The sequence below is a fragment of the Coregonus clupeaformis genome, chromosome 1, assembly GCF_020615455.1.
Source record: "Coregonus clupeaformis isolate EN_2021a chromosome 1, ASM2061545v1, whole genome shotgun sequence".
NCBI classification, from domain to species: domain Eukaryota; kingdom Metazoa; phylum Chordata; class Actinopteri; order Salmoniformes; family Salmonidae; genus Coregonus; species Coregonus clupeaformis.
In genome coordinates, this window is record NC_059192.1 from 90925662 (window position 1) to 90953431 (window position 27770).

At 47.4% G+C, this 27770-nt stretch overlaps 1 protein-coding gene across 1 annotated transcript in view; it reads right to left on the reverse strand.

The window, feature by feature from the left end:
• LOC121564974 (ryanodine receptor 2-like) overlaps window positions 1–27770 on the reverse strand; it is a 165116-nt gene that overhangs the window by 16449 nt on the left and 120897 nt on the right. The window contains 7 exon segments of the mRNA XM_045222019.1: window positions 5463–5566; window positions 7765–7869; window positions 8107–8323; window positions 10371–10563; window positions 11837–12078; window positions 21575–21708; window positions 25554–25672. Of these exon segments, the coding sequence (XP_045077954.1) occupies window positions 5463–5566; window positions 7765–7869; window positions 8107–8323; window positions 10371–10563; window positions 11837–12078; window positions 21575–21708; window positions 25554–25672 (1114 nt within the window).

A 27770-nucleotide genomic window follows, 5' to 3' on the forward strand; every position in this document is an offset into this window, starting at 1 on the left:
ATGCTTCCCACAGTTGTGTCAAGTTGGCTGGATGTCCTTTGGGTGGTGGACCTTTCTTGATACACATGGGAAACTGTTGAGCGTGAAAAACCCAGCAGCGTTGCAGTTCTTGACACAAACCGGTGCGCCTGACACCTACAACCATACCCCGTTCAAAGGCACTTGAATCTTTTGTCTTACCCATTCACCCTTTAAATGGCACAAATACACAATCCATGTCTCAATTGTCTCAAGACTTAAACATTTAACCTGTCTCCTCCCCTTCATCTACACTGATTGAAGTGGATTTAATAGGTGAGATCAATAGCTTTCACCTGGTCAGTCTACGTCATGGAAAGAGAAGGTGTTCCTAATGTTTTGTCCACTCAGTGTATAGTACTTGGTCTGCCTGTCTGATCTGTCTGATCATTCTCCATGAGAGTCCAGTATGAAATACAGTGTTTAATCAATGCTGTGAACACTACTGGAGACTTCAAATCAACCTTTTGCAAGAAGAACACCCTGGTGGTTCTGATCCAGTCCCTCCCTTCCTCAAGCTGTGTTCCAGATGTTACTCTATATAGTGCATTAGTTTGACCAGGGCCCATAGGGCTCTATTTAAAAGTAGTGCACCATATAGGGAACAGGTTACCATTTAGCACGCACACTCTGTGTATCACACGCTCCATTATAATGCAGTAAGTTCAATTAAAATAAACGCTCTCCAGCCGTGTCTGTGTTCGCATCCCAAATGGGACCCTTTCCCGTACATAGTGCACTACTTTTGACCAAATTCCTACGGGGCCCTGGACAAAAGTAGTGCACTATATAGGGAATAGGGTTCCATTTGGAACACGCCTGTGACTGAGATTCAGGTCACGGAATTCATTTCTGCATTTAGATGGCCGTCCGTCTCTCTCTCTCTCTCTCTCTCTCTCTCTCTCTCTCTCTCTCTCTCTCTCTCTCTCTCTCTCTCTCTCTCTCTCTCTCTCTCTCTCTCTCTCTCTCTCTCTCTCTCTCTCTCTCTCTCTCTCTCTCTCTCTCTCTCTCTCTCTCTCTCTCTCTCTCTCTCTCTCTCTCTCTCTCTCTCTCTCTCTCCTCTCCTCTCCTCTCATGGAAATATGTGATTAATTAAAGCTAACTAAGTTGTCCCTACAGGTTTTTAAATTACTCCTGGATTGTACCCAGCAGGAACAGTATGTAGGGTGGTAACTAGGGATTGTACCCAGCAGGAACAGTATGTAGGGTGGTAACTAGGGATTGTACCCAGCAGGAACAGTATGTAGGGTGATAACTAGGGATTGTACCCAACAGGAACAGTATGTAGGGTGGTAACTAGGGATTGTACCCAGCAGGAACAGTATGTAGGGTGGTAACTAGGGATTGTACCCAGCAGGAACAGTATGCAGGGTGGTAACTAGGGATTGTACCCAACAGGAACAGTATGTAGGGTGGTAACTAGGGATTGTACCCAGCAGGAACAGTATGTAGGGTGGTAACTAGGGATTGTACCCAACAGGAACAGTATGTAGGGTGGTAACTAGGGATTGTACCCAGCAGGAACAGTATGTAGGGGTGGTAACTAGGGGATTGTACCCAGCAGGAACAGTATGTAGGGTGGTAACTAGGGATTGTACCCAGCAGGAACAGTATGCAGGGTGGTAACTAGGGATTGTACCCAGCAGGAACAGTATGTAGGGTGGTAACTAGGGATTGTACCCAGCAGGAACAGTATGTAGGGTGGTAACTAGGGATTGTACCCAGCAGGAACAGTATGTAGGGTGGTAACTAGGGATTGTACCCAGCAGGAACAGTATGTAGGGTGGTAACTAAGGATTGTACCCAGCAGGAACAGTATGTAGGGGTGGTAACTAGGGATTGTACCCAGCAGGAACAGTATGTAGGGTGGTAACTAGGGATTGTACCCAGCAGGAACAGTATGTAGGGTGGTAACTAGGGATTGTACCCAGCAGGAACAGTATGTAGGGTGGTAACTAGGGATTGTACCCAGCAGGAACAGTATGTAGGGTGGTAACTAGGGATTGTACCCAGCAGGAACAGTATGTAGGGTGGTAACTAGGGATTGTACCCAGCAGGAACAGTATGTAGGGTGGTAACTAGGGATTGTACCCAGCAGGAACAGTATGTAGGGTGGTAACTAGGATTGTACCCAGCAGGAACAGTATGTAGGGTGGTAACTAGGGATTGTACCCAGCAGGAACAGTATGTAGGGTGGTAACTAGGGATTGTACCCAGCAGGAACAGTATGTAGGGTGGTAACTAGGGATTGTACCCAACAGGAACAGTATGTAGGGGTGGTAACTAGGGATTGTACCCAGCAGGAACAGTATGTAGGGTGGTAACTAGGGATTGTACCCAGCAGGAACAGTATGTAGGGTGGTAACTAGGGATTGTACCCAGCAGGAACAGTATGTAGGGTGGTAACTAGGGATTGTACCCAGCAGGAACAGTATGTAGGGTGGTAACTAGGGATTGTACCCAGCAGGAACAGTATGTAGGGTGGTAACTAGGGATTGTACCCAGCAGGAACAGTATGTAGGGTGGTAACTAGGGATTGTACCCAGCAGGAACAGTATGTAGGGTGGTAACTAGGGATTGTACCCAGCAGGAACAGTATGTAGGGTGGTAACTAGGGATTGTACCCAGCAGGAACAGTATGCAGGGTGGTAACTAGGGATTGTACCCAGCAGGAACAGTATGCAGGGTGGTAACTAGGGATTGTACCCAGCAGGAACAGTATGTAGGGTGGTAACTAGGGATTGTACCCAGCAGGAACAGTATGTAGGGTGGTAACTAGGGATTGTACCCAGCAGGAACAGTATGTAGGGTGGTAACTAGGGATTGTACCCAGCAGGAACAGTATGTAGGGTGGTAACTAGGGATTGTACCCAGCAGGAACAGTATGTAGGGTGGTAACTAGGGATTGTACCCAACAGGAACAGTATGTAGGGTGGTAACTAGGGATTGTACCCAACAGGAACAGTATGTAGGGTGGTAACTAGGGATTGTACCCAACAGGAACAGTATGTAGGGTGGTAACTAGGGATTGTACCCAACAGGAACAGTATGTAGGGTGGTAACTAGGGATTGTACCCAGCAGGAACAGTATGCAGGGTGGTAACTAGGGATTGTACCCAGCAGGAACAGTATGTAGGGTGGTAACTAGGGATTGTACCCAGCAGGAACAGTATGTAGGGTGGTAACTAGGGATTGTACCCAGCAGGAACAGTATGTAGGGTGGTAACTAGGGATTGTACCCAGCAGGAACAGTATGTAGGGTGGTAACTAGGGATTGTACCCAGCAGGAACAGTATGCAGGGTGGTAACTAGGGATTGTACCCAGCAGGAACAGTATGTAGGGTGGTAACTAGGGATTGTACCCAGCAGGAACAGTATGCAGGGTGGTAACTAGGGATTGTACCCAGCAGGAACAGTATGTAGGGTGGTAACTAGGGATTGTACCCAGCAGGAACAGTATGTAGGGTGGTAACTAGGGATTGTACCCAGCAGGAACAGTATGTAGGGTGGTAACTAGGGATTGTACCCAACAGGAACAGTATGTAGGGTGGTAACTAGGGATTGTACCCAGCAGGAACAGTATGCAGGGTGGTAACTAGGGATTGTACCCAGCAGGAACAGTATGTAGGGTGGTAACTAGGGATTGTACCCAGCAGGAACAGTATGTAGGGTGGTAACTAGGGATTGTACCCAGCAGGAACAGTATGTAGGGTGGTAACTAGGGATTGTACCCAGCAGGAACAGTATGTAGGGTGGTAACTAGGGATTGTACCCAGCAGGAACAGTATGTAGGGTGGTAACTAGGGATTGTACCCAGCAGGAACAGTATGTAGGGTGGTAACTAGGGATTGTACCCAGCAGGAACAGTATGTAGGGTGGTAACTAGGGATTGTACCCAGCAGGAACAGTATGTAGGGTGGTAACTAGGGATTGTACCCAGCAGGAACAGTATGTAGGGTGGTAACTAGGGATTGTACCAGCAGGAACAGTATGTAGGGTGGTAACTAGGGATTGTACCGAGCAGGAACAGTATGTAGGGTGGTAACTAGGGATTGTACCCAGCAGGAACAGTATGCAGGGTGGTAACTAGGGATTGTACCCAGCAGGAACAGTATGTAGGGTGGTAACTAGGGATTGTACCCAGCAGGAACAGTATGCAGGGTGGTAACTAGGGATTGTACCCAACAGGAACAGTATGCAGGGTGGTAACTAGGGATTGTACCCAGCAGGAACAGTATGTAGGGTGGTAACTAGGGATTGTACCCAGCAGGAACAGTATGCAGGGTGGTAACTAGGGATTGTACCCAGCAGGAACAGTATGTAGGGTGGTAACTAGGGATTGTACCCAGCAGGAACAGTATGTAGGGTGGTAACTAGGGATTGTAACCAGCAGGAACAGTATGTAGGGTGGTAACTAGGGATTGTACCCAGCAGGAACAGTATGTAGGGTGGTAACTAGGGATTGTACCCAGCAGGAACAGTATGTAGGGTGGTAACTAGGGATTGTACCCAGCAGGAACAGTATGTAGGGTGGTAACTAGGGATTGTACCCAGCAGGAACAGTATGTAGGGTGGTAACTAGGGATTGTACCCAGCAGGAACAGTATGTAGGGTGGTAACTAGGGATTGTACCCAGCAGGAACAGTATGTAGGGGTGGTAACTAGGGATTGTACCCAGCAGGAACAGTATGCAGGGTGGTAACTAGGGATTGTACCCAGCAGGAACAGTATGTAGGGTGGTAACTAGGGATTGTACCCAGCAGGAACAGTATGTAGGGTGGTAACTAGGGATTGTACCCAGCAGGAACAGTATGTAGGGTGGTAACTAGGGATTGTACCCAGCAGGAACAGTATGTAGGGTGGTAACTAGGGATTGTACCCAGCAGGAACAGTATGTAGGGTGGTAACTAGGATTGTACCCAGCAGGAACAGTATGCAGGGTGGTAACTAGGGATTGTACCCAGCAGGAACAGTATGTAGGGTGGTAACTAGGGATTGTACCCAGCAGGAACAGTATGTAGGGTGGTAACTAGGGATTGTACCCAGCAGGAACAGTATGTAGGGTGGTAACTAGGGATTGTACCCAGCAGGAACAGTATGTAGGGTGGTAACTAGGGATTGTACCCAGCAGGAACAGTATGTAGGGTGGTAACTAGGGATTGTACCCAGCAGGAACAGTATGTAGGGTGGTAACTAGGGATTGTACCCAGCAGGAACAGTATGTAGGGTGGTAACTAGGGATTGTACCCAGCAGGAACAGTATGTAGGGTGGTAACTAGGGATTGTACCCAGCAGGAACAGTATGTAGGGTGGTAACTAGGGATTGTACCCAGCAGGAACAGTATGTAGGGTGGTAACTAGGGATTGTACCCAGCAGGAACAGTATGTAGGGTGGTAACTAGGGATTGTACCCAGCAGGAACAGTATGTAGGGTGGTAACTTACTTGAGAGTCTCCAGAGACATCTGTAGGTTGTAGCTCCTCTCCTGCTCAGGAAGCTTGGAGAACTCCACCAGACAAGGATGCTGCCGCTTGTTATCGTCCCGTACCTGGAACACAACACCATTATCTGTTGATATCTCAGACCTGGAACACAACATCATTATCTGTTGATATCTCAGACCTGGAACACAACACCATTATCTGTTGATATCTCAGACCTGCAACACAACACCATTATATGTTGATATCTCAGACCTGGAACACAACATCATTATCTGTTGATGTCTCGACCTGGAACACAACACCATTATCTGTTGTTGTCCCGTACCTGGAACACAACACCATTATCTGTTGTTGTCCCGTACCTGCAACACAACACCATTATCTGTTGATATCTCATACCTGGAACACAACACCATTATCTGTTGATATCTCATACCTGGAACACAACACCATTATCTGTTGTTGTCCCGTACCTGGAACACAACACCATTATCTGTTGTTTTCCCGTACCTGCAACACAACTCCATTATCTGTTGTTGTCCAATACCTTGAACACAACACCATTATCTGTTGTTGTCCCGTACCTGGAACACAACACCATCATCTGTAGATATATCATACCTGGAACAAAACACCATAATCTGTTGATATCTCATACCTGGAACACAACACCATTATCTGTTGTTGTCCCGTACCTGGAACACAACACCATTATCTGTTGTTGTCCCGTACCTGCAACACAACACCATTATCTGTTGTTGTCCCATACCTGGAACACAACACCATTATCTGTTGTTGTCCCGTACCTGGAACACAACACCATTATCTGTTGATATCTCATACCTGGAACACAACACCATTATCTGTTGATATCTCATACCTGGAACACAACACCATTATCTGTTGATGTCCCATACCTGGAACACAACACCATTATCTGTTTTTGTCCCGTACCTGGAACACAACACCATTATCTGTTGTTGTCCCATACCTGGAACACAACACCATTATCTGTTGTTGTCCCGTACCTGGAACACAACACCATTATCTGTTGTTGTCCCGTACCTGGAACACAACACTATTATCTGTTGATATTTCATACATGGAACACAGCACAATTATCTGTTGTTGTCCCGTACCTGGAACACAACACCATTATCTGTTGATATCTCAGACCTGGAACACAACACCATTATCTGTTGATATCTCAGACCTGCAACACAACACCATTATATGTTGATATCTCAGACCTGCAACACAACATCATTATCTGTTGATATCTCAGACCTGGAACACAACATCATTATCTGTTGATATCTCAGACCTGCAACACAACATCATTATATGTTGATATCTCAGACCTGCAACACAACATCATTATCTGTTGATATCTCATACCTGGAACACAACACCATTATCTGTTGTTGTCCCGTACCTGGAACACAACACCATTATCTGTTGTTGTCCCGTACCTGGAACACAACACCATTATCTGAATCCTCAACTACCTGCTGGGGGTAAAGAGGTTTTGGAGGATAGTGCAGAAATGCCTAAACCTCCAGGGATATCCTGACTGTAAGTGGTAGAGGGTAACCAGGGTAACCAGTGGTAGAGGGTAACCAGGGTAACCAGTGGTAGAGGGTAACCAGTGTAGCCCCAGTCTCCAATGGCTGTCTGTCTCACCCTGTCTGTCTGTCTCTCTGTCCATCTGTCTGTCTAATAGGTGGTGTGACTGAGGCCTGAGAAGGCAGTGACTGAGTTTAGGAAAAATACTATTAAATGTTTCATTTTCACATGCAGTGGAATGTGTTGTTTTACAGAGTCAGCCATTGTATTACAGCGCCCCTGGAACCAATTAAGGTTAAATGCCTTTTCACCTTTTCGGCTCTGGTATTCGAACCAGCGACCTTTCAGTTACCAGCCCAACGCTCTAACCACTAGGCTACCTGCCGCCCTATTAGATAGCGACGGGGAGAGGTGTGCAGCCCTGCTTCACTAACAACACTGCCCAACCCCCTCCAATTTTGTATTTTAATGTTTTGTGCTGAGGGCCCTAAGCAACCCCCTGTATGCCTGGAGTCAGCCCTGGTAATGACAGAAGAGAAGCTGCATGTATCCAATTATATAGACAAGTTGACTAACAGATAGCCTACCAAAATGTTGGAAATTATAAGCAGAAACATACGCCTATCTAAAATTAAATTAAAAAATACCCGCCATCTCTGACTGCACAGCCATTTTCTATATTTGCGGGTGATAAAGATTTTCACTTCATCACAATATATTCGGGCATTTTACTCACAGCTCCATAGGTCCAGCCCAGATCAATCTTGTTCATCACCCACAGCTCATGGATGTTCTCTGCCAGCTTCTCCCTGATCCTCTCCAGGTGAGGAGGCAGAACAACCTGAAACCACAAGACAAGATACACAGGAAATCAATGCCTTTGGTCAGAAGCGTTACACATACGGTACATAGGGACAGAGGTTGTTGTTCTGGGACCTGTTATAACTGGTGTTGATTTGGACTAACTATTGAGGCAAGGGAGGGTAGTCAATTGACCTTAACCCCTGTTAGTTGTTGACCAGTTAAATTAAAGTCCCATCCTCCATGACACAGTATAGTAAAGGGTATTATTTCCTACCTGGCTGGTGTCAACAGGTGTAGGGGTGAAGGCAGCCTGGGACAGGGTGATGGTGGGACCCAGTAGATCCCTGGTCTCACTGTGGTCCTCCTTGTACTCCTGGCTGTGTTCCACTCTCAGCTTCTCCCTGGGTAGCACAGCCTCGAAACACGGGGCGTAGCCCGGCGGGGGCAGGAACTTAAACTCTCCTTGACGACCACCCAACAGGAAACGCACTCTGGAGGGAAGAAGAAGAAGAAGAAGAAGAAGAAGAAGAAGAAGAAGAAGAAGAAGAAGAAGAAGAAGAAGAAGAAGAAGAAGAAGAAGAAGAAGAAGAAGAAGAAGAAGAAGAAGAAGAAGAAGAAGAAGGAGAAGGAGAAGGAGAAGGAGAAGGAGAAGGAGAAGGAGAAGAAGAAGAAGGAGAAGGAGAAGGAGAAGAAGAAGAAGAAGAAGAAGAAGAAGAAGAAGAAGAAGGAGGAGGAGAAGAAGAAGCGTTGTTTGTTTCTCTACATCTTGTTTTATCAACCTTTATCCATACAGGTTTGCCTCATTGAGATAAAAATGGACTTTGCAGAGAGATTGAGAGAGAGAGAGATCAAGACAGTTCAACATAAAACACAAGTAGTGCTTCCAATAGAGTAGAACGTTCTCTGCAGCCCATTGCACTGTGTTTCAGTGGATAGAGCTCTTAGGGTATTACGTCATTATCTGGACAGGAAGACCCTTCAGTGAACTGGATCCATAATCCTCACAGAGTATACCATCAACCTTCCCATTCCAGAGTACTAAACCCTCTGACGTTCTGACGGTATACACTGGCTATCAGAAGGATTTTTTTTTCTTCCACATTTTATCTAACAATTATTGTCCTGTGAGAAATAGGCCTATACGTCGCTGTAGACAGAAATATAAAGAGGGATCTGAAATGATTGACACTTTGATAAAGATGAGCAATAATGACTGTAGAATTCAAATCCCGAGCTGTATTGTAATTGGGACATTATATTATTTTATACTAATACAACTGCTCAGAGGAAGAGATTTTGTTTCATAAGTAATATTTAAAAAATCTAAAAATGGTAGGGGTCAACATTATTGACACCCCTGTTTTCTATACCTTTCAATACCTCACCTTGCAAATATCACAGCACTGAGCCTTTTTCTAAAATGTTTAATGAGTTGGAGAACACATTGGGAGGGATCTTAGACCATTCCTCCGTACAGAACACTTCCAGATCCTTGATATCCTTTGTCTGCGCTTATGGACTACCCTCATCAATTCAAACCACAGGTTTTCAATGGATTTCAAGTCCGGAGACTGAGCTGGCCATTGCTAAATGTAGATTTTGTGGCCAATGAAGCATTTATTTGTGGTGTAAGATCCCTCCTAATGTGTTCTTCAACTCATAAAACATTTTAGAAAAAGGCTCAGTGGCGTTATCCTCCCAAAGGGAGGTTTTGAAAACAGGGGTGTCAATCATCTTGACACCTACCTTTTTGAGGAAGAAAAAGTATTACTTGTTAAACACAATATCTTTCTCTGAGCAATTGTATTAGTATAAAATAATACAAATCACATGTTTTGAGGATACAACGCAGCTCAGTATTTAAAAAATAATAATTTTACAGTCATTTTTGCTCATCTTTATCAAGGGCGTCAATCATTTCAGACCCACTGTAAGTCGCTGTAAACAGAAATATACGTAGCTGTAAACAGCAATACATTTACATTTTAGCAGACGCTCTTATCCAGAGCGACTTACAGTTAGTGAGTGCATACATTTTTCATACTGGCCCCCGCCCGTGGGAAACGAACCCACAACCCTGGCGTTGCAAGCGCCATGCTCTACCAACTGAGCTGCACGGGGCCCTAACAGAGCCCTGTGGTTTAGAAGTATGCTGCAGTCATGTCTGTAGTGTCCAGACTAGAGCGTAGAGATCCTGTAGGAACAATGCAAATCACATGTTTTGAGGATACAACGCAGCTCAGTATTATGATTTTTTTTGCTCATCTTTATCAAGGGTGTCAATCATTTCAGACCCACTGTAAGTCGCTGTAAACAGCAATACAAGGTTCAACCAGTTGTTATAACTCCTCCCAGCATCATAGACCGAGTGTGTATGGGTCATGTGATAGCTACATGTACGCTGGCTGCTAAAAACTCTTATGGAAGGCCAAAACGGACAGAAGAGATGATTGGAGAAGATCAATGATTTGTCTAGATCATTTTGATCGATTGAACGATTGATTGATTGATTGATTGATTGATTGGAGGACCACTCACTTGACCCCAGCGGAGAAGCTGGCTACAGGGAAGAAGAGTCCATCAGAGTTGAAGTTCTCGAACATCCCCTGGACGGGCTGACCGTTGATACGGAAGGATATACTGGGAGCGCTGAGGTCCAGACAACAGCTGACCACGTCATCCACACGGAGGAGATGTTGATTGGGAGAGCTCACTGTCCTGGCGATGCAGCCTGAGAGAGAGGGAGGGAGGGAAGATGGAGGGAGGAAGGAAGGAAGGAAGGTTATATGAGAGGAGAGGAGAGGAGAGGAGAGGAGAGGAGAGGAGAGGAGAGGAGAGGAGAGGAGAGGAGAGGAGAGGAGTGGAGTGGAGAGGAGAGAGTAACAGACAAACCAACATCATTGTTTTTCACTTGCCAAGGATTACACTGCATATCTAAGGACATCAATAAAAGTCAGATCTGATATTTGATGATCCCTGTCAAGAAGCAGGGAGTGTGTGTGTGTGTGTGTGTGTGTGTGTGTGTGTGTGTGTGTGTGTGTGTGTGTGTGTGTGTGTGTGTGTGTGTGTTGCTGGCTTTGCAGTAAAACGGAGTGTGATGTGAAATAAGCAGCAGGGAGCATGCCAAGTGTAGGATCTATATAGCTCCATACCCTGCCGTTCGCCTGATGCAAAAACACAAATATTCTCCTCCTCAGCCTCTCTTTCAGGAGAGCAAACACTCCGCATTGTTCCTACAGGATCTCTACGCTCTAGTCTGGGTTCGTTTCCCACGGGGGGGCCAGTATGAAAAATGTATGCACTCACTAACTGTAAGTCGTTCTGGATAAGAGCGTCTGCTAAATGACTTAAATGTTCAGAATGAGTGGGGAATAGGATGCCATTTGGGATACACCCCAGTTAATCAACATGAGATAATCAGCTCCAAACCCAAGATACAAAGACGTCCTCTCAACCTCCCAACCCTCACACAGCACTCTGGGGGATCATTAGCCCTCTGTCTCCCCTCCTCTCCTCATCAGCCCCACTTTCACACACACTGTCTCCCTACCCACTCAACTCTAACTAGGTAGCCCACTCAACTCTAACTTAGGTAGCCCACTCAACTCTAACTAGGTAGCCCACTCAACTCTAACTAGGTAGCCCACTCAACTCTCTAAAACTAGGTAGCCCACTCAACTCTAACTAGGTAGCCCACTCAACTCTAACTAGGTAGCCCACTCAACTCTAACTAGGTAGCCCACCAACTCTAACTAGGTAGCCCACTCAACTCTAACTAGGTAGCCCACTCAACTCTAACTAGGTAGCCCACTCAACTCTAACTAGGTAGCCCACTCAACTCTAACTAGGTAGCCCACTCAACTCTAACTAGGTAACCCACTCAACTCTAACTAGGTAGCCCACTCAACTCTAACTAGGTAGCCCACTCACGTCACACTAGATCAGAGGACTAGAATAACTATCTAACCTGACTACAGGTGAATATAATAGAACAACTATCTTACCTGACCACAGGTGCAGGCCGTCGAAGCCGTAGGAGTACAGGTCGTCCCCGAGCCCGTTTCCCCCCCAGCCCTCTCCTCCCCCGGGGTAGGGCTGGTAGCCGTCAGTGGTGGCCCAGCCCACTCTTAGATGTGTGGCCTCGGCCGTAACGAACGGTAACACCTGGTCTACCATCAGCTCGTAATACCACTTCCTGTACTGGGCGGAGCCTTCACTCACACCCAGGAAGATGTTAGGCCTCATGCTGCCATGTGGGAAGAAGGAGAACAAGGGGTTAATGGAGGTTAAAGTTCAATACTGGCACAATGTTGAACGCTGTTGAATGCTCCCACAGGGTTGACTTTAAGTTAGATACTGGCAGACTGTTGAATGCTCCCACAGGGTTGACTTTAAAGCTGCGATACGTAACTTTTTGGATGACCAAACCAAATTCACATAGATAAATGTGTTATAGATCTGTCATTGTCAAGTCTAAGAAGTGGTAGATCTGTTCATCATGTCAATGTGCAGGGATACACTATATACAAGGTTATTACCAGTATCATATCAATGTGCAGGGATACACTATATACAAGGTTATTACCAGTATCATATCAATGTGCAGGGATACACTATATACAAGGTTATTACCAGTATCATATCAATGTACAGGGATACACTATATACAAGGTTATTACCAGTATCATATCAATGTGCAGGGATACACTATATACAAGGTTATTACCAGTATCATATCAATGTGCAGGGATACACTATATACAAGGTTATTACCAGTATCATATCAATGTGCAGGGATACACTATATACAAGGTTATTACCGGTATCATATAAATGTACAGGGATACACTATATACAAGGTTATTACAAGTATCATATCAATGTGCAGGGATACACTATATACAAGGTTATTACCAGTATCATATCAATGTGCAGGATACACTATATACAAGGTTATTACCAGTATCATATCAATGTACAGGGATACACTATATACAAGGTTATTACCAGTATCATATCAATGTACAGGGATACACTATATACAAGGTTATTACCAGTATCATATCAATGTGCAGGGATACACTATATACAAGGTTATTACAAGTATCATATCAATGTGCAGGGATACACTATATACAAGGTTATTACCAGTATCATATCAATGTGCAGGGATACACTATATACAAGGTTATTACCAGTATCATATCAATGTGCAGGGATACACTATATACAAGGTTATTACCAGTATCATATCAATGTACAGGGATACACTATATACAAGGTTATTACCAGTATCAGTGGTAGTAGGTATGTACAGGGATAAAAGTGACTGGACAGCAGGATAAATACAGTCAGAATAATAGTAATAATACTAGTAGTAATAATACTAGTAATGGTATAATAATATAGCATAGGAATGATATTTATAAACTGCACTGTTAAAATAGAAAGAGTCAAAACACCATCGCTGTGAGCTGGTGTTTGGAGGGGTTTGGAGGGAAACCCTGAGAGCTGGTGTTTGGAGGGGGGTTTGGAGGGAAACCCTGAGAGCTGGTGTTTGGAGGGGGGTTTGGAGGAAACCCTGAGAGCTGGTGTTTGGAGGGGGGTTTGGAGGGAAACCCTGAGAGCTGGTGTTTGGAGGGGGGTTTGGAGGGAAACCCTGAGAGCTGGTGTTTGGAGGGGGTTTGGAGGGAAACCCTGAGAGCTGGTGTTTGGAGGGGGTTTGGAGGGAAACCCTGAGAGCTGGTGTTTGGAGGGGGGTTTGGAGGAAACCCTGAGAGCTGGTGTTTGAGGGGGTTTGGAGGGAAACCCTGAGAGCTGGTGTTTGGAGGGGGTTTGGAGGAAACCCTGAGAGCTGGTGTTTGGAGGGGGTTTGAGGGAAACCCTGAGAGCTGGTGTTTGGAGGGGGTTTGGAGGAAACCCTGAGAGCTGGTGTTTGGAGGGGGTTTGAGGGAAACCTGAGAGCTGGTGTTTGGAGGGGGTTTGGAGGGAAACCCTGAGAGCTGGTGTTTGGGGGGTTTGGAGGAAACCCTGAGAGCTGGTGTTTGGAGGGGTTTGGAGGGAAACCCTGAGAGCTGGTGTTTGGAGGGGGTTTGGAGGGAAACCCTGAGAGCTGGTGTTTGGAGGGGGTTTGGAGGGAAACCCTGAGAGCTGGTGTTTGGAGGGGGTTTGGAGGGAAACCCTGAGAGCTGGTGTTTGGAGAGGGTTTGGAGGGAAACCCTGAGAGCTGGTGTTTGGAGGGGGTTTGGAGGGAAACCCTGAGAGCTGGGTGTTTAGAGGGGGGTTTGGAGGAAACCCTGAGAGCTGGTGTTTGGAAGGGGTTTGGAGGGAAACCCTGAGAGCTGGTGTTTGGAGGGGGTTTGAATGGAAACCCTGAGAGCTGGTGTTTGGAGGAGGTTTGGAGGGAAACCCTGAGAGCTGGTGTTTGGAGGGGGGTTTGGAGGGAAACCCTGAGAGCTGGTGTTTGGAGGGGGTTTGGAGGAAACCCCGAGAGCTGGTGTTTGGAGGGGGGTTTGGAGGGAAACCCTGAGAGCTGGTGTTTGGAGGGGGGTTTGGAGGGAAACCCTGAGAGCTGGTGTTTGGAGGGGGTTTGGAGGGAAACCCTGAGAGCTGGTGTTTGGAGGGGGGGTGGAGGGAAACCCTGAGAGCTGGTGTTTGGGGGGGTTTGGAGGGGAAACCCTGAGAGCTGGTGTTTGGAGGGGGTTTGGAGGGAAACCCTGAGAGCTGGTGTTTGGGGGGGGGTTTGGAGGAAACCCTGAGAGCTGGTGTTTGGAGGGGGTTTGGAGGGAAACCCTGAGAGCTGGTGTTTGGAGGGGGTTTGGAGGGAAACCCTGAGAGCTGGTGTTTGGAGGGGGTTTGGAGGGAAACCCTGAGAGCTGGTGTTTGGAGGGGGTTTGGAGGGAAACCCTGAGAGCTGGTGTTTGAGGGGGTTTGGAGGGAAACCCTGAGAGCTGGTGTTTGGAGGGGGTTTGGAGGGAAACCCTGAGAGCTGGTGTTTGGAGGGGGGTTTGGAGGGAAACCCTGAGAGCTGGTGTTTGGAGGGGGTTTGGAGGGAAACCCTGAGAGCTGGTGTTTGGAGGGGAGGTTTGGAGGGAAACCCTGAGAGCTGGTGTTTGGAGGGGGTTTGGAGGGAAACCCTGAGAGCTGGTGTTTGGAGGGGGTTTGGAGGGAAACCCTGAGAGCTGGTGTTTGGAGGGGGTTTGGAGGGAACCCTGAGAGCTGGTGTTTGGAGGGGGTTTGGAGGGAAACCTGAGAGCTGGTGTTTGGAGGGGGTTTGGAGGGAAACCCTGAGCTGGTGTTTGGAGGGGGTTTGGAGGGAAACCCTGAGAGCTGGTGTTTGGAGGGGGTTTGGAGGGAAACCCTGAGAGCTGGTGTTTGGAGGGGGTTTGGAGGGAAACCCTGAGAGCTGGTGTTTGGAGGGGGTTTGGAGGAAACCCTGAGAGCTGGTGTTTGGAGGGGGGGTTTGGAGGAAACCCTGAGAGCTGGTGTTTGGAGGGGGTTTGGAGGGGAAACCCTGAGAGCTGGTGTTTGGAGGGGGTTTGAGAGGAAACCCTGAGAGCTGGTGTTTGGAGGGGGTTTGGAGGGAAACCCTGAGAGCTGGTGTTTGGAGGGGGTTTGGAGGGAAACCCTGAGAGCTGGTGTTTGGAGGGGGTTTGGAGGGAAACCCTGAGAGCTGGTGTTTGGAGGGGGGTTTGGAGGGAAACCCTGAGAGCTGGTGTTTGGAGGGGGGTTTGGAGGGAAACCCTGAGAGCTGGTGTTTGGAGGGGGTTTGGAGGGAAACCCTGAGAGCTGGTGTTTGGAGGGGGTTTGGAGGGAAACCCTGAGAGCTGGTGTTTGGAGGGGGTTTGGAGGGAAACCCTGAGAGCTGGTGTTTGGAGGGGGTTTGGAGGGAAACCCTGAGAGCTGGTGTTTGGAGGGGGTTTGGAGGGAAACCCTGAGAGCTGGTGTTTGGAGGGGGTTTGGAGGGGAAACCCTGAGAGCTGGTGTTTGGAGGGGGGTTTGGAGGGAAACCCTGAGAGCTGGTGTTTGGAGGGGTTTGGAGGAAACCCTGAGAGCTGGTGTTTGGAGGGGGTTTGGAGGGAAACCCTGAGAGCTGGTGTTTGGAGGGGGGTTTGGAGGAAACCCTGAGAGCTGGTGTTTGGAGGGGGGTTTGGAGGGAAACCCTGAGAGCTGGTGTTTGGAGGGGGTTTGGAGGGAAACCCTGAGAGCTGGTGTTTGGAGGGGTTTGGAGGGAAACCCTGAGAGCTGGTGTTTGGAGGGGGTTTGGAGGGAAACCCTGAGAGCTGGTGTTTGGAGGGGGTTTGGAGGGAAACCCTGAGAGCTGGTGTTTGGAGGGGGTTTGGAGGGAAACCCTGAGAGCTGGTGTTTGGAGGGGGTTTTGGAGGGAAACCCTGAGAGCTGGTGTTTGGAGGGGGTTTGGAGGAAACCCTGAGAGCTGGTGTTTGGAGGGGTTTGGAGGGAAACCCTGAGAGCTGGTGTTTGGAGGGGGTTTGGAGGGAAACCCTGAGAGCTGGTGTTTGGAGGGGGTTTGGAGGGAAACCCTGAGAGCTGGTGTTTGGAGGGGTTTGGAGGGAAACCCTGAGAGCTGGTGTTTGGAGGGGGTTTGGAGGGAAACCCTGAGAGCTGGTGTTTGGAGGGGAGTTTGGAGGGAAACCCTGAGAGCTGGTGTTTGGAGGGGTTTGGAGGAAACCCTGAGAGCTGGTGTTTGGAGGGAGTTTGGAGGAAACCCTGAGAGCTGGTGTTTGGAGGGGGTTTGGAGGGAAACCCTGAGAGCTGGTGTTTGGAGGGGTTTGGAGGAAACCCTGAGAGCTGGTGTTTGGAGGGGGGGGTTTGGAGGGAAACCCTGAGAGCTGGTGTTTGGAGGGGGTTTGGAGGGAAACCCTGAGAGCTGGTGTTTGGAGGGGGTTTGGAGGGAAACCCTGAGAGCTGGTGTTTGGAGGGGGTTTGGAGGGAAACCCTGAGAGCTGGTGTTTGGAGGGGGGTTTGGAGGGAAACCCTGAGAGCTGGTGTTTGGAGGGGGTTTGGAGGGAAACCCTGAGAGCTGGTGTTTGGAGGGGGTTTGGAGGGGAAACCCTGAGAGCTGGTGTTTGGAGGGGGTTTGGAGGGAAACCCTGAGAGCTGAGTGTTTGGAGGGGGGTTTGGAGGAAACCCTGAGAGCTGGTGTTTGGAGGGGGTTTGGAGGGAAACCCTGAGAGCTGGTGTTTGGAGGGGTTTGGAGGGAAACCCTGAGAGCTGGTGTTTGGAGGGGGTTTGGAGGGAAACCCTGAGAGCTGGTGTTTGGAGGGGGTTTAGGGGGAAACCCTGAGAGCTGGTGTTTGGAGGGGGTTTGGAGGGAAACCCTGAGAGCTGGTGTTTGGAGGGGGTTTGGGAGGGAAACCCTGAGAGCTGGTGTTTGGAGGGGGTTTGGAGGGAAACCCTGAGAGCTGGTGTTTGGAGGGGGTTTGGAGGAAACCCTGAGAGCTGGTGTTTGGAGGGGGTTTGGAGGGAAACCCTGAGAGCTGGTGTTTGGAGGGGTTTGGAGGGAAACCCTGAGAGCTGGTGTTTGGAGGGGGTTTGGAGGGAAACCCTGAGAGCTGGTGTTTGGAGGGGGTTTGGAGGGAAACCCTGAGAGCTGGTGTTTGGAGGGGGGTTTGGAGGGAAACCCTGAGAGCTGGTGTTTGGAGGGGGGTTTGGAGGGAAACCCTGAGAGCTGGTGTTTGGAGGGGGGTTTGGAGGAAACCCGAGAGCTGGTGTTTGGAGGGGTTTGGAGGGAAACCCTGAGAGCTGGTGTTTGGAGGGGTTTGGAGGGAAACCCTGAGAGCTGGTGTTTGGAGGGGGTTTGGAGGGAAACCCTGAGAGCTGGTGTTTGGAGGGGGGTTTGGAGGGAAACCTGAGAGCTGGTGTTTGGAGGGGGTTTGGAGGGGGAACCCTGAGAGCTGGTGTTTGGAGGGGGTTTGGAGGAAACCCTGAGAGCTGGTGTTTGGAGGGTGTTTGGAGGGAAACCCTGAGAGCTGGTGTTTGGAGGGGGTTTGGAGGGAAACCCTGAGAGCTGGTGTTTGGAGGGGGTTTGGAGGGAAACCCTGAGAGCTGGTGTTTGGAGGAGGGGGTTTGGAGGAAACCCTGAGAGCTGGTGTTTGGAGGGGGGTTTGGAGGGAAACCCTGAGAGCTGGTGTTTGGAGGGGGGTTTGGAGGGAAACCCTGAGAGCTGGTGTTTGGAGGGGGTTTGGAGGGAAACCCTGAGAGCTGGTGTTTGGAGGGGGTTTGGAGGGAAACCTGAGAGCTGGTGTTTGGAGGGGGTTTGGAGGGGAAACCTGAGAGCTGGTGTTTGGAGGGGTTTGGAGGGAAACCCTGAGAGCTGGTGTTTGGAGGGAGTTTGGAGGGGAACCCTGAGAGCTGGTGTTTGGAGGGAGTTTGGAGGAAACCCTGAGAGCTGGTGTTTGGAGGGAGTTTGGAGGGAAACCCTGAGAGCTGGTGTTTGGAGGGAGTTTGGAGGGAAACCCTGAGAGCTGGTGTTTGGAGGGAGTTTGGAGGGAAACCCTGAGAGCTGGTGTTTGGAGGGAGTTTGGAGGGAAACCCTGAGAGCTGGTGTTTGGAGGGAGTTTGGAGGGAAACCCTGAGAGCTGGTGTTTGGAGGGAGTTTGGAGGGAAACCCTGAGAGCTGGTGTTTGGAGGGGGTTTGGAGGGAAACTCTGAGAGCTGGTGTTTGGAGGGTGTTTGGAGGGAAACCCTGAGAGCTGGTGTTTGGAGGGGGTTTGGAGGGAAACCCTGAGAGCTGGTGTTTGGAGGGGGTTTGGAGGGAAACCCTGAGAGCTGGTGTTTGGAGGGGGTTTGGAGGGAAACCCTGAGAGCTGGTGTTTGGAGGGAGTTTGGAGGGAAACCCTGAGAGCTGGTGTTTGGAGGGGGGTTTGGAGGGGAAACCCTGAGAGCTGGTGTTTGGAGGGGGTTTGGAGGGAAACCCTGAGAGCTGGTGTTTGGAGGGGGTTTGGAGGGAAACCTGAGAGCTGGTGTTTGGAGGGGGTTTGGAGGGAAACCCTGAGAGCTGGTGTTTGGAGGGGGTTTGAATGGAAACCCTGAGAGCTGGTGTTTGGAGGGTGTTTGAATGGAAACCCCAATGTGTTAAGATACACTGAATGGATTTCTACACACAATGGAAGTACTGAAACACACCCAAAGTGGTTTCTTTAAGAGAGTGTTGTGAAAACCATTCTTGGTGTTTCAGTGCATGCAAAAAGGCAGAATCAAAATCAAATGTTTAGGGCTATGTAAGGCAGCATGTGTAAAGTGGGCCTTCATCACTGGTATTCATGGGAGAAGGTGGAAGTGAACCCAGGTCTCCTGCTTGTTAAAACACTGCCTTAATCCTCTCAGCCAGTCTTCATGGCTAAACTGTTATGCTGAACCACCTTTGTTACACTTTAGCAAATGAGGCCCGATTCAGACTTCAGATAAGTAGACTTAACATGGACTCAATAAAACACGGCCTTAAGTCGCTCTGGATAAGAGCGTCTGCTAAATAAAAAAATTATTTTAAAATTATTAAGTCCACGTTAAATCAATTTATCTCAAGTCTGAATCGGGCTTTTTAGGGAGAATATTTTTGTGTGAAATTTGTTTAGACGTTAGAAACAGGAGACAGAGAAAGAGTGAAAGTTGGAAAAGGCGGAAGCGGGAATTCAACCCCGACCGCCGGGAAAGTAAGATGACACATTTCTTTGGAACTTTACCCACAGTGAACAGTGCATGTCAGAGCCATGAGGTCAAAGGAATTGTCCGTAGAGCTCCGAGACAGGATTGTGTCGAGGATCAGTGACACTGTCCAATAAGAGGAGGGATTCCCATTTACAGTATTTGGAAACTCCAGAAAAGGGGATATAATTCTGCACTAGACAGACCACCATAGTTAACCAATAGCTACCCGGACTATCTGCACTGACCCTTTTACACTTCTCTTTTGACTCATCACATACGCTGCTGTTACTGTTTATTATCTATCCTGTTGCCTAGCCACTTTACCCCTAACTATATCTACCTCAATTACCTGGTCCCCTGTGTATATAGCCATGTTATTACCTGGTCCCCTGTGTATATAGCCATGTTATTACCTGGTAGCCCGTGTATATAGCCATGTTATTACCTGGTCCCCTGTGTATATAGCCATGTTATTACCTGGTCCCCTGTGTATATAGCCATGTTATTACCTGGTACCCTGTGTATATAGCCATGTTATTACCTGGTACCCTGTGTATATAGCCATGTTATTACCTGGTCCCCTGTGTATATAGCCATGTTATTACCTGGTACCCTGTGTATATAGCCATGTTATTACCTGGTCCCCTGTGTATATAGCCATGTTATTACCTGGTCCCCTGTGTATATAGCCATGTTATTACCTGGTCCCCTGTGTATATAGCCATGTTATTACCTGGTCCCCTGTGTATATAGCCATGTTATTACCTGGTCCCCTGTGTATATAGCCATGTTATTACCTGGTCCCCTGTGTATATAGCCATGTTATTACCTGGTATCCTGTGTATATAGCCATGTTATTACCTGGTCCCCTGTGTATATAGCCATGTTATTACCTGGTCCCCTGTGTATATAGCCATGTTATTACCTGGTACCCTGTGTATATAGCCATGTTATTACCTGGTCCCCTGTGTATATAGCCATGTTATTACCTGGTCCCCTGTGTATATAGCCATGTTATTACCTGGTCCCCTGTGTATATAGCCATGTTATTACCTGGTATCCTGTGTATATAGCCATGTTATTACCTGGTCCCCTGTGTATATAGCCATGTTATTACCTGGTCCCCTGTGTATATAGCCATGTTATTACCTGGTACCCTGTGTATATAGCCATGTTATTACCTGGTCCCCTGTGTATATAGCCATGTTATTACCTGGTATCCTGTGTATATAGCCATGTTATTACCTGGTACCCTGTGTATATAGCCATGTTATTACCTGGTCCCCGTGTATATAGCCATGTTATTACCTGGTCCCCTGTGTATATAGCCATGTTATTACCTGGTACCCTGTGTATATAGCCATGTTATTACCTGGTACCCTGTGTATATAGCCATGCTATTACCTGGTCCCCTGTGTATATAGCCATGTTATTACCTGGTAGCCCGTGTATATAGCCATGTTATTACCTGGTCCCCTGTGTATATAGCCATGTTATTACCTGGTCCCCTGTGTATATAGCCATGTTATTACCTGGTACTCCCTGTGTATATAGCCATGTTATTACCTGGTAACCCGTGTATATAGCCATGTTATTACCTGGTACCCTGTGTATATAGCCATGTTATTACCTGGTCCCCTGTGTATATAGCCATGTTATTACCTGGTCCCCTGTGTATATAGCCATGTTATTACCTGGTCCCCTGTGTATATAGCCATGTCATTACCTGGTAGCCCATGTATATAGCCATGCTATCGTTACTCATTGTGGATTTATTCCTTGTGTTACTCTTTTCTATTCTATTATTTCTCTTTGTTTCTCTCTGCATTGTTGGGAAGGACCGTAAGCATTTCACTGTTAGTCTACAACTGTTGATTATACAACATGTGACAAATAAAATTTGATTTGATTTGAAAAAAGAGAGGAGACTGAGTGATAATCTTGAAGAAGCATTGAGAAGTGAGGAGACTGAGGGGTAACAAAATGTGTCAGAGGGTTATCAGGAAAAGGGGGGAGTGAGGGGTTGTGGGAAAGAGGGAAAGGGGTAACGAGGAGGGCGTGTCTAACTACTGTACCTGCTGACGTGATTGACAAGTCGTGTCTGCAGCAGCAGGTCTCTGCCAGGTAGCAGGTTGTCACAGATCAGGTGCTGGTTGGACCGCACCGCCACACCATGACACACACACAGAGAACAGAGCACGTCCAGAACCTATAGGGGTTAACATATAGAATAGACCACAGATCAGGTGCTGGTTGGACCGCACCGCCACACCATGACACACACACAGAGAACAGAGCACGTCCAGAACCTATAGGGGTTAACATATAGAATAGACCACAGATCAGGTGCTGGTTGGACCGCACCGCCACACCATGACACACACACAGAGAACAGAGCACGTCCAGAACCTATAGGGGTTAACATATAGAATAGACCATGTCACAGATCAGGTGCTGGTTGGACCGCACCGCCACACCATGACACACACACAGAGAACAGAGCACGTCCAGAACCTATAGGGGTTAACATGTAGAATAGACCATGTCACAGATCAGGTGCTGGTTGGACCGCACCGCCACACCATGACACACACACAGAGAACAGAGCACGTCCAGAACCTACAGGGGTTAACATATAGAATAGACCATGTCACAGATCAGGTGCTGGTTGGACCGCACCGCCACACCATGACACACACACAGAGAACAGAGCACGTCCAGAACCTATAGGGGGTTAACATATAGAATAGACCATGTCACAGATCAGGTGCTGGTTGGACCGCACCGCCACACCATGACACACACACACAGAGAACAGAGCACGTCCAGAACCTATAGGGGTTAACATATAGAATAGACCATGTCACAGATCAGGTGCTGGTTGGACCGCACCGCCACACCATGACACACACACAGAGAACAGAGCACGTCCAGAACCTACAGGGGTTAACATATAGAATAGACCATGTCACAGATCAGGTGCTGGTTGGACCGCACCGCCACACCATGACACACACACACAGAGAACAGAGCACGTCCAGAACCTATAGGGGTTAACATGTAGAATAGACCATGTCACAGATCAGGTGCTGGTTGGACCGCACCGCCACACCATGACACACACACACAGAGAACAGAGCACGTCCAGAACCTATAGGGGGTTAACATGTAGAATAGACCATGTCACAGATCAGGTGCTGGTTGGACCGCACTCGCCACACCATGACACACACACAGAGAACAGAGCACGTCCAGAACCTATAGGGGTTAACATGTAGAATAGACCATGTCACAGATCAGGTGCTGGTTGGACCGCACCGCCACACCATGACACACACACAGAGAACAGAGCACGTCCAGAACCTATAGGGGGTTAACATGTAGAATAGACCATGTCACAGATCAGGTGCTGGTTGGACCGCACCGCCACACCATGACACACACACAGAGAACAGAGCACGTCCAGAACCTATAGGGGTTAACATGTAGAATAGACCATGTCACAGATCAGGTGCTGGTTGGACCGCACCGCCACACCATGACACACACACAGAGAACAGAGCACGTCCAGAACCTATAGGGGTTAACATGTAGAATAGACCATGTCACAGATCAGGTGCTGGTTGGACCGCACCGCCACACCATGACACACACACAGAGAACAGAGCACGTCCAGAACCTATAGGGGTTAACATATAGAATAGACCATGTCACAGATCAGGTGCTGGTTGGACCGCACCGCCACACCATGACACACACACAGAGAACAGAGCACGTCCAGAACCTATAGGGGTTAACATATAGAATAGACCATGTCACAGATCAGGTGCTGGTTGGACCGCACCGCCACACCATGACACACACACAGAGAACAGAGCACGTCCAGAACCTATAGGGGTTAACATATAGAATAGACCATGTCACAGATCAGGTGCTGGTTGGACCGCACCGCCACACCATGACACACACACAGAGAACAGAGCACGTCCAGAACCTATAGGGGTTAACATGTAGAATAGACCATGTCACAGATCAGATGCTGGTTGGACCGCACCGCCACACCATGACACACACAGAGAACAGAGCACGTCCAGAACCTATAGGGGTTAACATATAGAATAGACCACAGATCAGGTGCTGGTTGGACCGCACCGCCACACCATGACACACACACAGAGAGAACAGAGCACGTCCAGAACCTATAGGGGTTAACATATAGAATAGACCATGTCACAGATCAGGTGCTGGTTGGACCGCACCGCCACACCATGACACACACACAGAGAACAGAGCACGTCCAGAACCTATAGGGGTTAACATATAGAATAGACCACAGATCAGGTGCTGGTTGGACCGCACCGCCACACCATGACACACACACAGAGAGAACAGAGCACGTCCAGAACCTATAGGGGTTAACATATAGAATAGACCATGTCACAGATCAGGTGCTGGTTAGACCGCACCGCCACACCATGACACACACACAGAGAACAGAGCACGTCCAGAACCTATAGGGGTTAACATATAGAATAGACCATGTCACAGATCAGGTGCTGGTTGGACCGCACCGCCACACCATGACACACACACAGAGAACAGAGCACGTCCAGAACCTATAGGGGGTTAACATATAGAATAGACCATGTCACAGATCAGGTGCTGGTTGGACCGCACCGCCACACCATGACACACACACACAGAGAACAGAGCACGTCCAGAACCTATAGGGGTTAACATGTAGAATAGACCATGTCATAGATCAGGTGCTGGTTGGACCGCACCGCCACACCATGACACACACACACAGAGAACAGAGCACGTCCAGAACCTATAGGGGTTAACATATAGAATAGACCATGTCACAGATCAGGTGCTGGTTGGACCGCACCGCCACACCATGACACACACACAGAGAACAGAGCACGTCCAGAACCTATAGGGGTTAACATGTAGAATAGACCATGTCACAGATCAGGTGCTGGTTGGACCGCACCGCCACACCATGACACACACACAGAGAACAGAGCACGTCCAGAACCTATAGGGGTTAACATATAGAATAGACCATGTCACAGATCAGGTGCTGGTTGGACCGCACCGCCACACCATGACACACACACAGAGAACAGAGCACGTCCAGAACCTACAGGGGTTAACATGTAGAATAGACCATGTCACAGATCAGGTGCTGGTTGGACCGCACCGCCACACCATGACACACACACAGAGAACAGAGCACGTCCAGAACCTATAGGGGTTAACATGTAGAATAGACCACAGATCAGGTGCTGGTTGGACCGCACCCAACAACTACATTTTTGGTTAACATTGCATTCAGACTGTAGGCCACATTACTGCCTAATCTGCAATTTAACTTGATGTTGTTGATGGTGGTGAAGCATTGGACAGTGGTAAAAGGCTAATGCTACTGTCAAAAGGAAGGATTGGGCTTTTCTACTTAAGGATCACCTAACTCTACTCACTGGAGAGAAAGTTTTAATCATTTAGACGTGCCAACGTGACCAATCCTTTCAGTAACGTTGGTCCACTAGCTAATCATGTAAAACAAAGGGGAACATTTAATGATTCGTTTTATTGAGTGCTGCTTTTAGTCCTTCTCTGTGTATTGCGCGAACATCAACGGCATACATCTATATAGTTATATTGATTGCCTCAATTCTCAACTCATCTGCTGAAAAATAACATTTCCAAAACAACACCTCTTATTATAAAAAAATAAAATAAAAAAAAGACAAGATGAATGTCTCTGAAATAATTGAACATTAAATGAAGTATCCTGAAAGAGTGGAATGGAAGACCTACCCACTGGTCCAATGTGTTGCTCACACAATTATCAGCACACTTCATTGTACAGAAAGAGTGTATGAATAATTCATAGTGCATTCTATAAATAATCTCTGTTAAATAGGTAGGCCCACCTTGGAGTTCATCCATTCTGTACCACTAATACATAATGTCTACAGTATATAAGGAGGTGGTCCTGTTTATCTATAATACATCGTTTATAGGTAGGTGGTCTCCTCTACCCACCTTGTGGTTGCGTCCATGTTTGTCTAGCAGAGAGATTATTGACTTGATGTGTCCCTCTTTGATGATGTTCAGAGCTTCAGGACTCTCCACCAGGACACAGTGAAGCACCTCCAAGATACCTGAACACAACCAGCACAGAGTTAGTAACACACCAACACCCTACTAACCCTAACTAACTAACTAACCCTAACTAACTAACTAACTAACTAACCCTAACTAACTAACCCTAACCCTTGAGGACTCTCCACCAGGACACAGTGAAGGACCTCCAGGATGTATGGAGAACGGAATTACAAAACCCCAACTAACAGGGTCCCTGAATGCCAGACGAGTTATAAACACCATCACCAACTAACAGGGTCCCTGAATGCCAGACTAGTTATAAACACCATCACCAACTAACAGGGTCCCTGAATGCCAGACTAGTTATAAACACCATCACCAACTAACAGGGTCCCTGAATGCCAGACTAGTTATAAACACCATCACCAACTAACAGGGTCCCTGAATGCCAGACGAGTTATAAACACCATCACCAACTAACAGGGTCCCTGAATGCCAGACTAGTTATAAACACCATCACCAACTAACAGGGTCCCTGAATGCCAGACTAGTTATAAACACCATCACAGTTACTCCACTAGGACACAGTACAGAACCTCTGGCTAAATTATTATTATCGATCTATTTGCAGATCATTTTGCTCTTTTTTTTTACCTTAAGGCTTAATACAAGTAATTTATCTTATTTCTGGATATTTTAAGATATTTTCCATTAATACAACACATTTTTTTAGGCTAAAATAAGCTACATTATCTGCCAAGCCTGGTAGGAAAAAAACAAGAAAAAAACTATTTTAAGTGAATTCTTACTCAATATAAGACACGCATGCTTAGACTTTGCAAGAAACCAATAAATTATAATAAATGATTTATATGAATAGCTAGGTGTGACAATGGACCTGTTAAATGATATACAATGTCTAAATCTGTCTTCTCTATGGCCTCTGCATGATGAATCATCAACGCTCAGGGTGGGGACAGACAGCCCATCTCAGTATGGAGAGCAGTTCACAATGCATGTAGACCTATCATCTCACCATGGTAACAATGTATGTAGACCTATCATCTCACCATGGTAACAATGCATGTAGACCTATCATCTCACCATGGTAACAATGCATGTAGACCTATCATCTCATCATGGTAACAATGCATGTAGACCTATCATCTCATCATGGTAACAATGCATGTAGACCTATCATCTCATCATGGTAACAATGCATGTAGACCTATCATCTCATCATGGTAACAATGCATGTAGACCTATCATCTCATCATGGTAACAATGCATGTAGACCTATCATCTCATCATGGTAACAATGCATGTAGACCTATCATCTCATCATGGTAACAATGCATGTAGACCCATCATCTCATCATGGTAACAATGCATGTAGACCCATCATCTCATCATGGTAACAATGCATGTAGACCTATCATCTCATCATGGTAACAATGCATGTAGACCTATCATCTCATCATGGTAACAATGCATGTAGACCTATCATCTCATCATGGTAACAATGCATGTAGACCCATCATCTCATCATGGTAACAATGCATGTAGACCTATCATCTCACCATGGTAACAATGCATGTAGACCTATCATCTCATCATGGTAACAATGCATGTAGACCCATCATCTCATCATGGTAACAATGCATGTAGACCTATCATCTCACCATGGTAACAATGCATGTAGACCTATCATCAAAATAAAAAACAAAAATACCTTATTTACATAAGTATTCATGCCATTTGCTATGATAATCGAAATTGAGCTCAGGTGCATCATTTCCATTGATCATCCTTGAGATGTTTCTACAACTTGATTGGAGTCCACTTGTGGTAAATTCAATTGATTGGACATGATTTGGAAAGGCACACACCTGTCTATATAAGGTCCCACAGTTGACAGTGCATGTCAGAGCAGAAACCAAGCCATGAGGTCGAAGGAATTGTCCGTAGAGATCCGAGACAGGATTGTGTCGAGGTACAGATCTGGGGAAGGGTACCAAAACATTTCTGCAGCATTGAAGGTCCCCAAGAACACAGTGGCCTCCATCATTCTTAAATGAAAGAAGTTTGGAACCACCAAGACTCTTCCTAGAGCTGGCCGCCCGGCCAAACTGAGCAATCGGGGGAGAAGGGCCT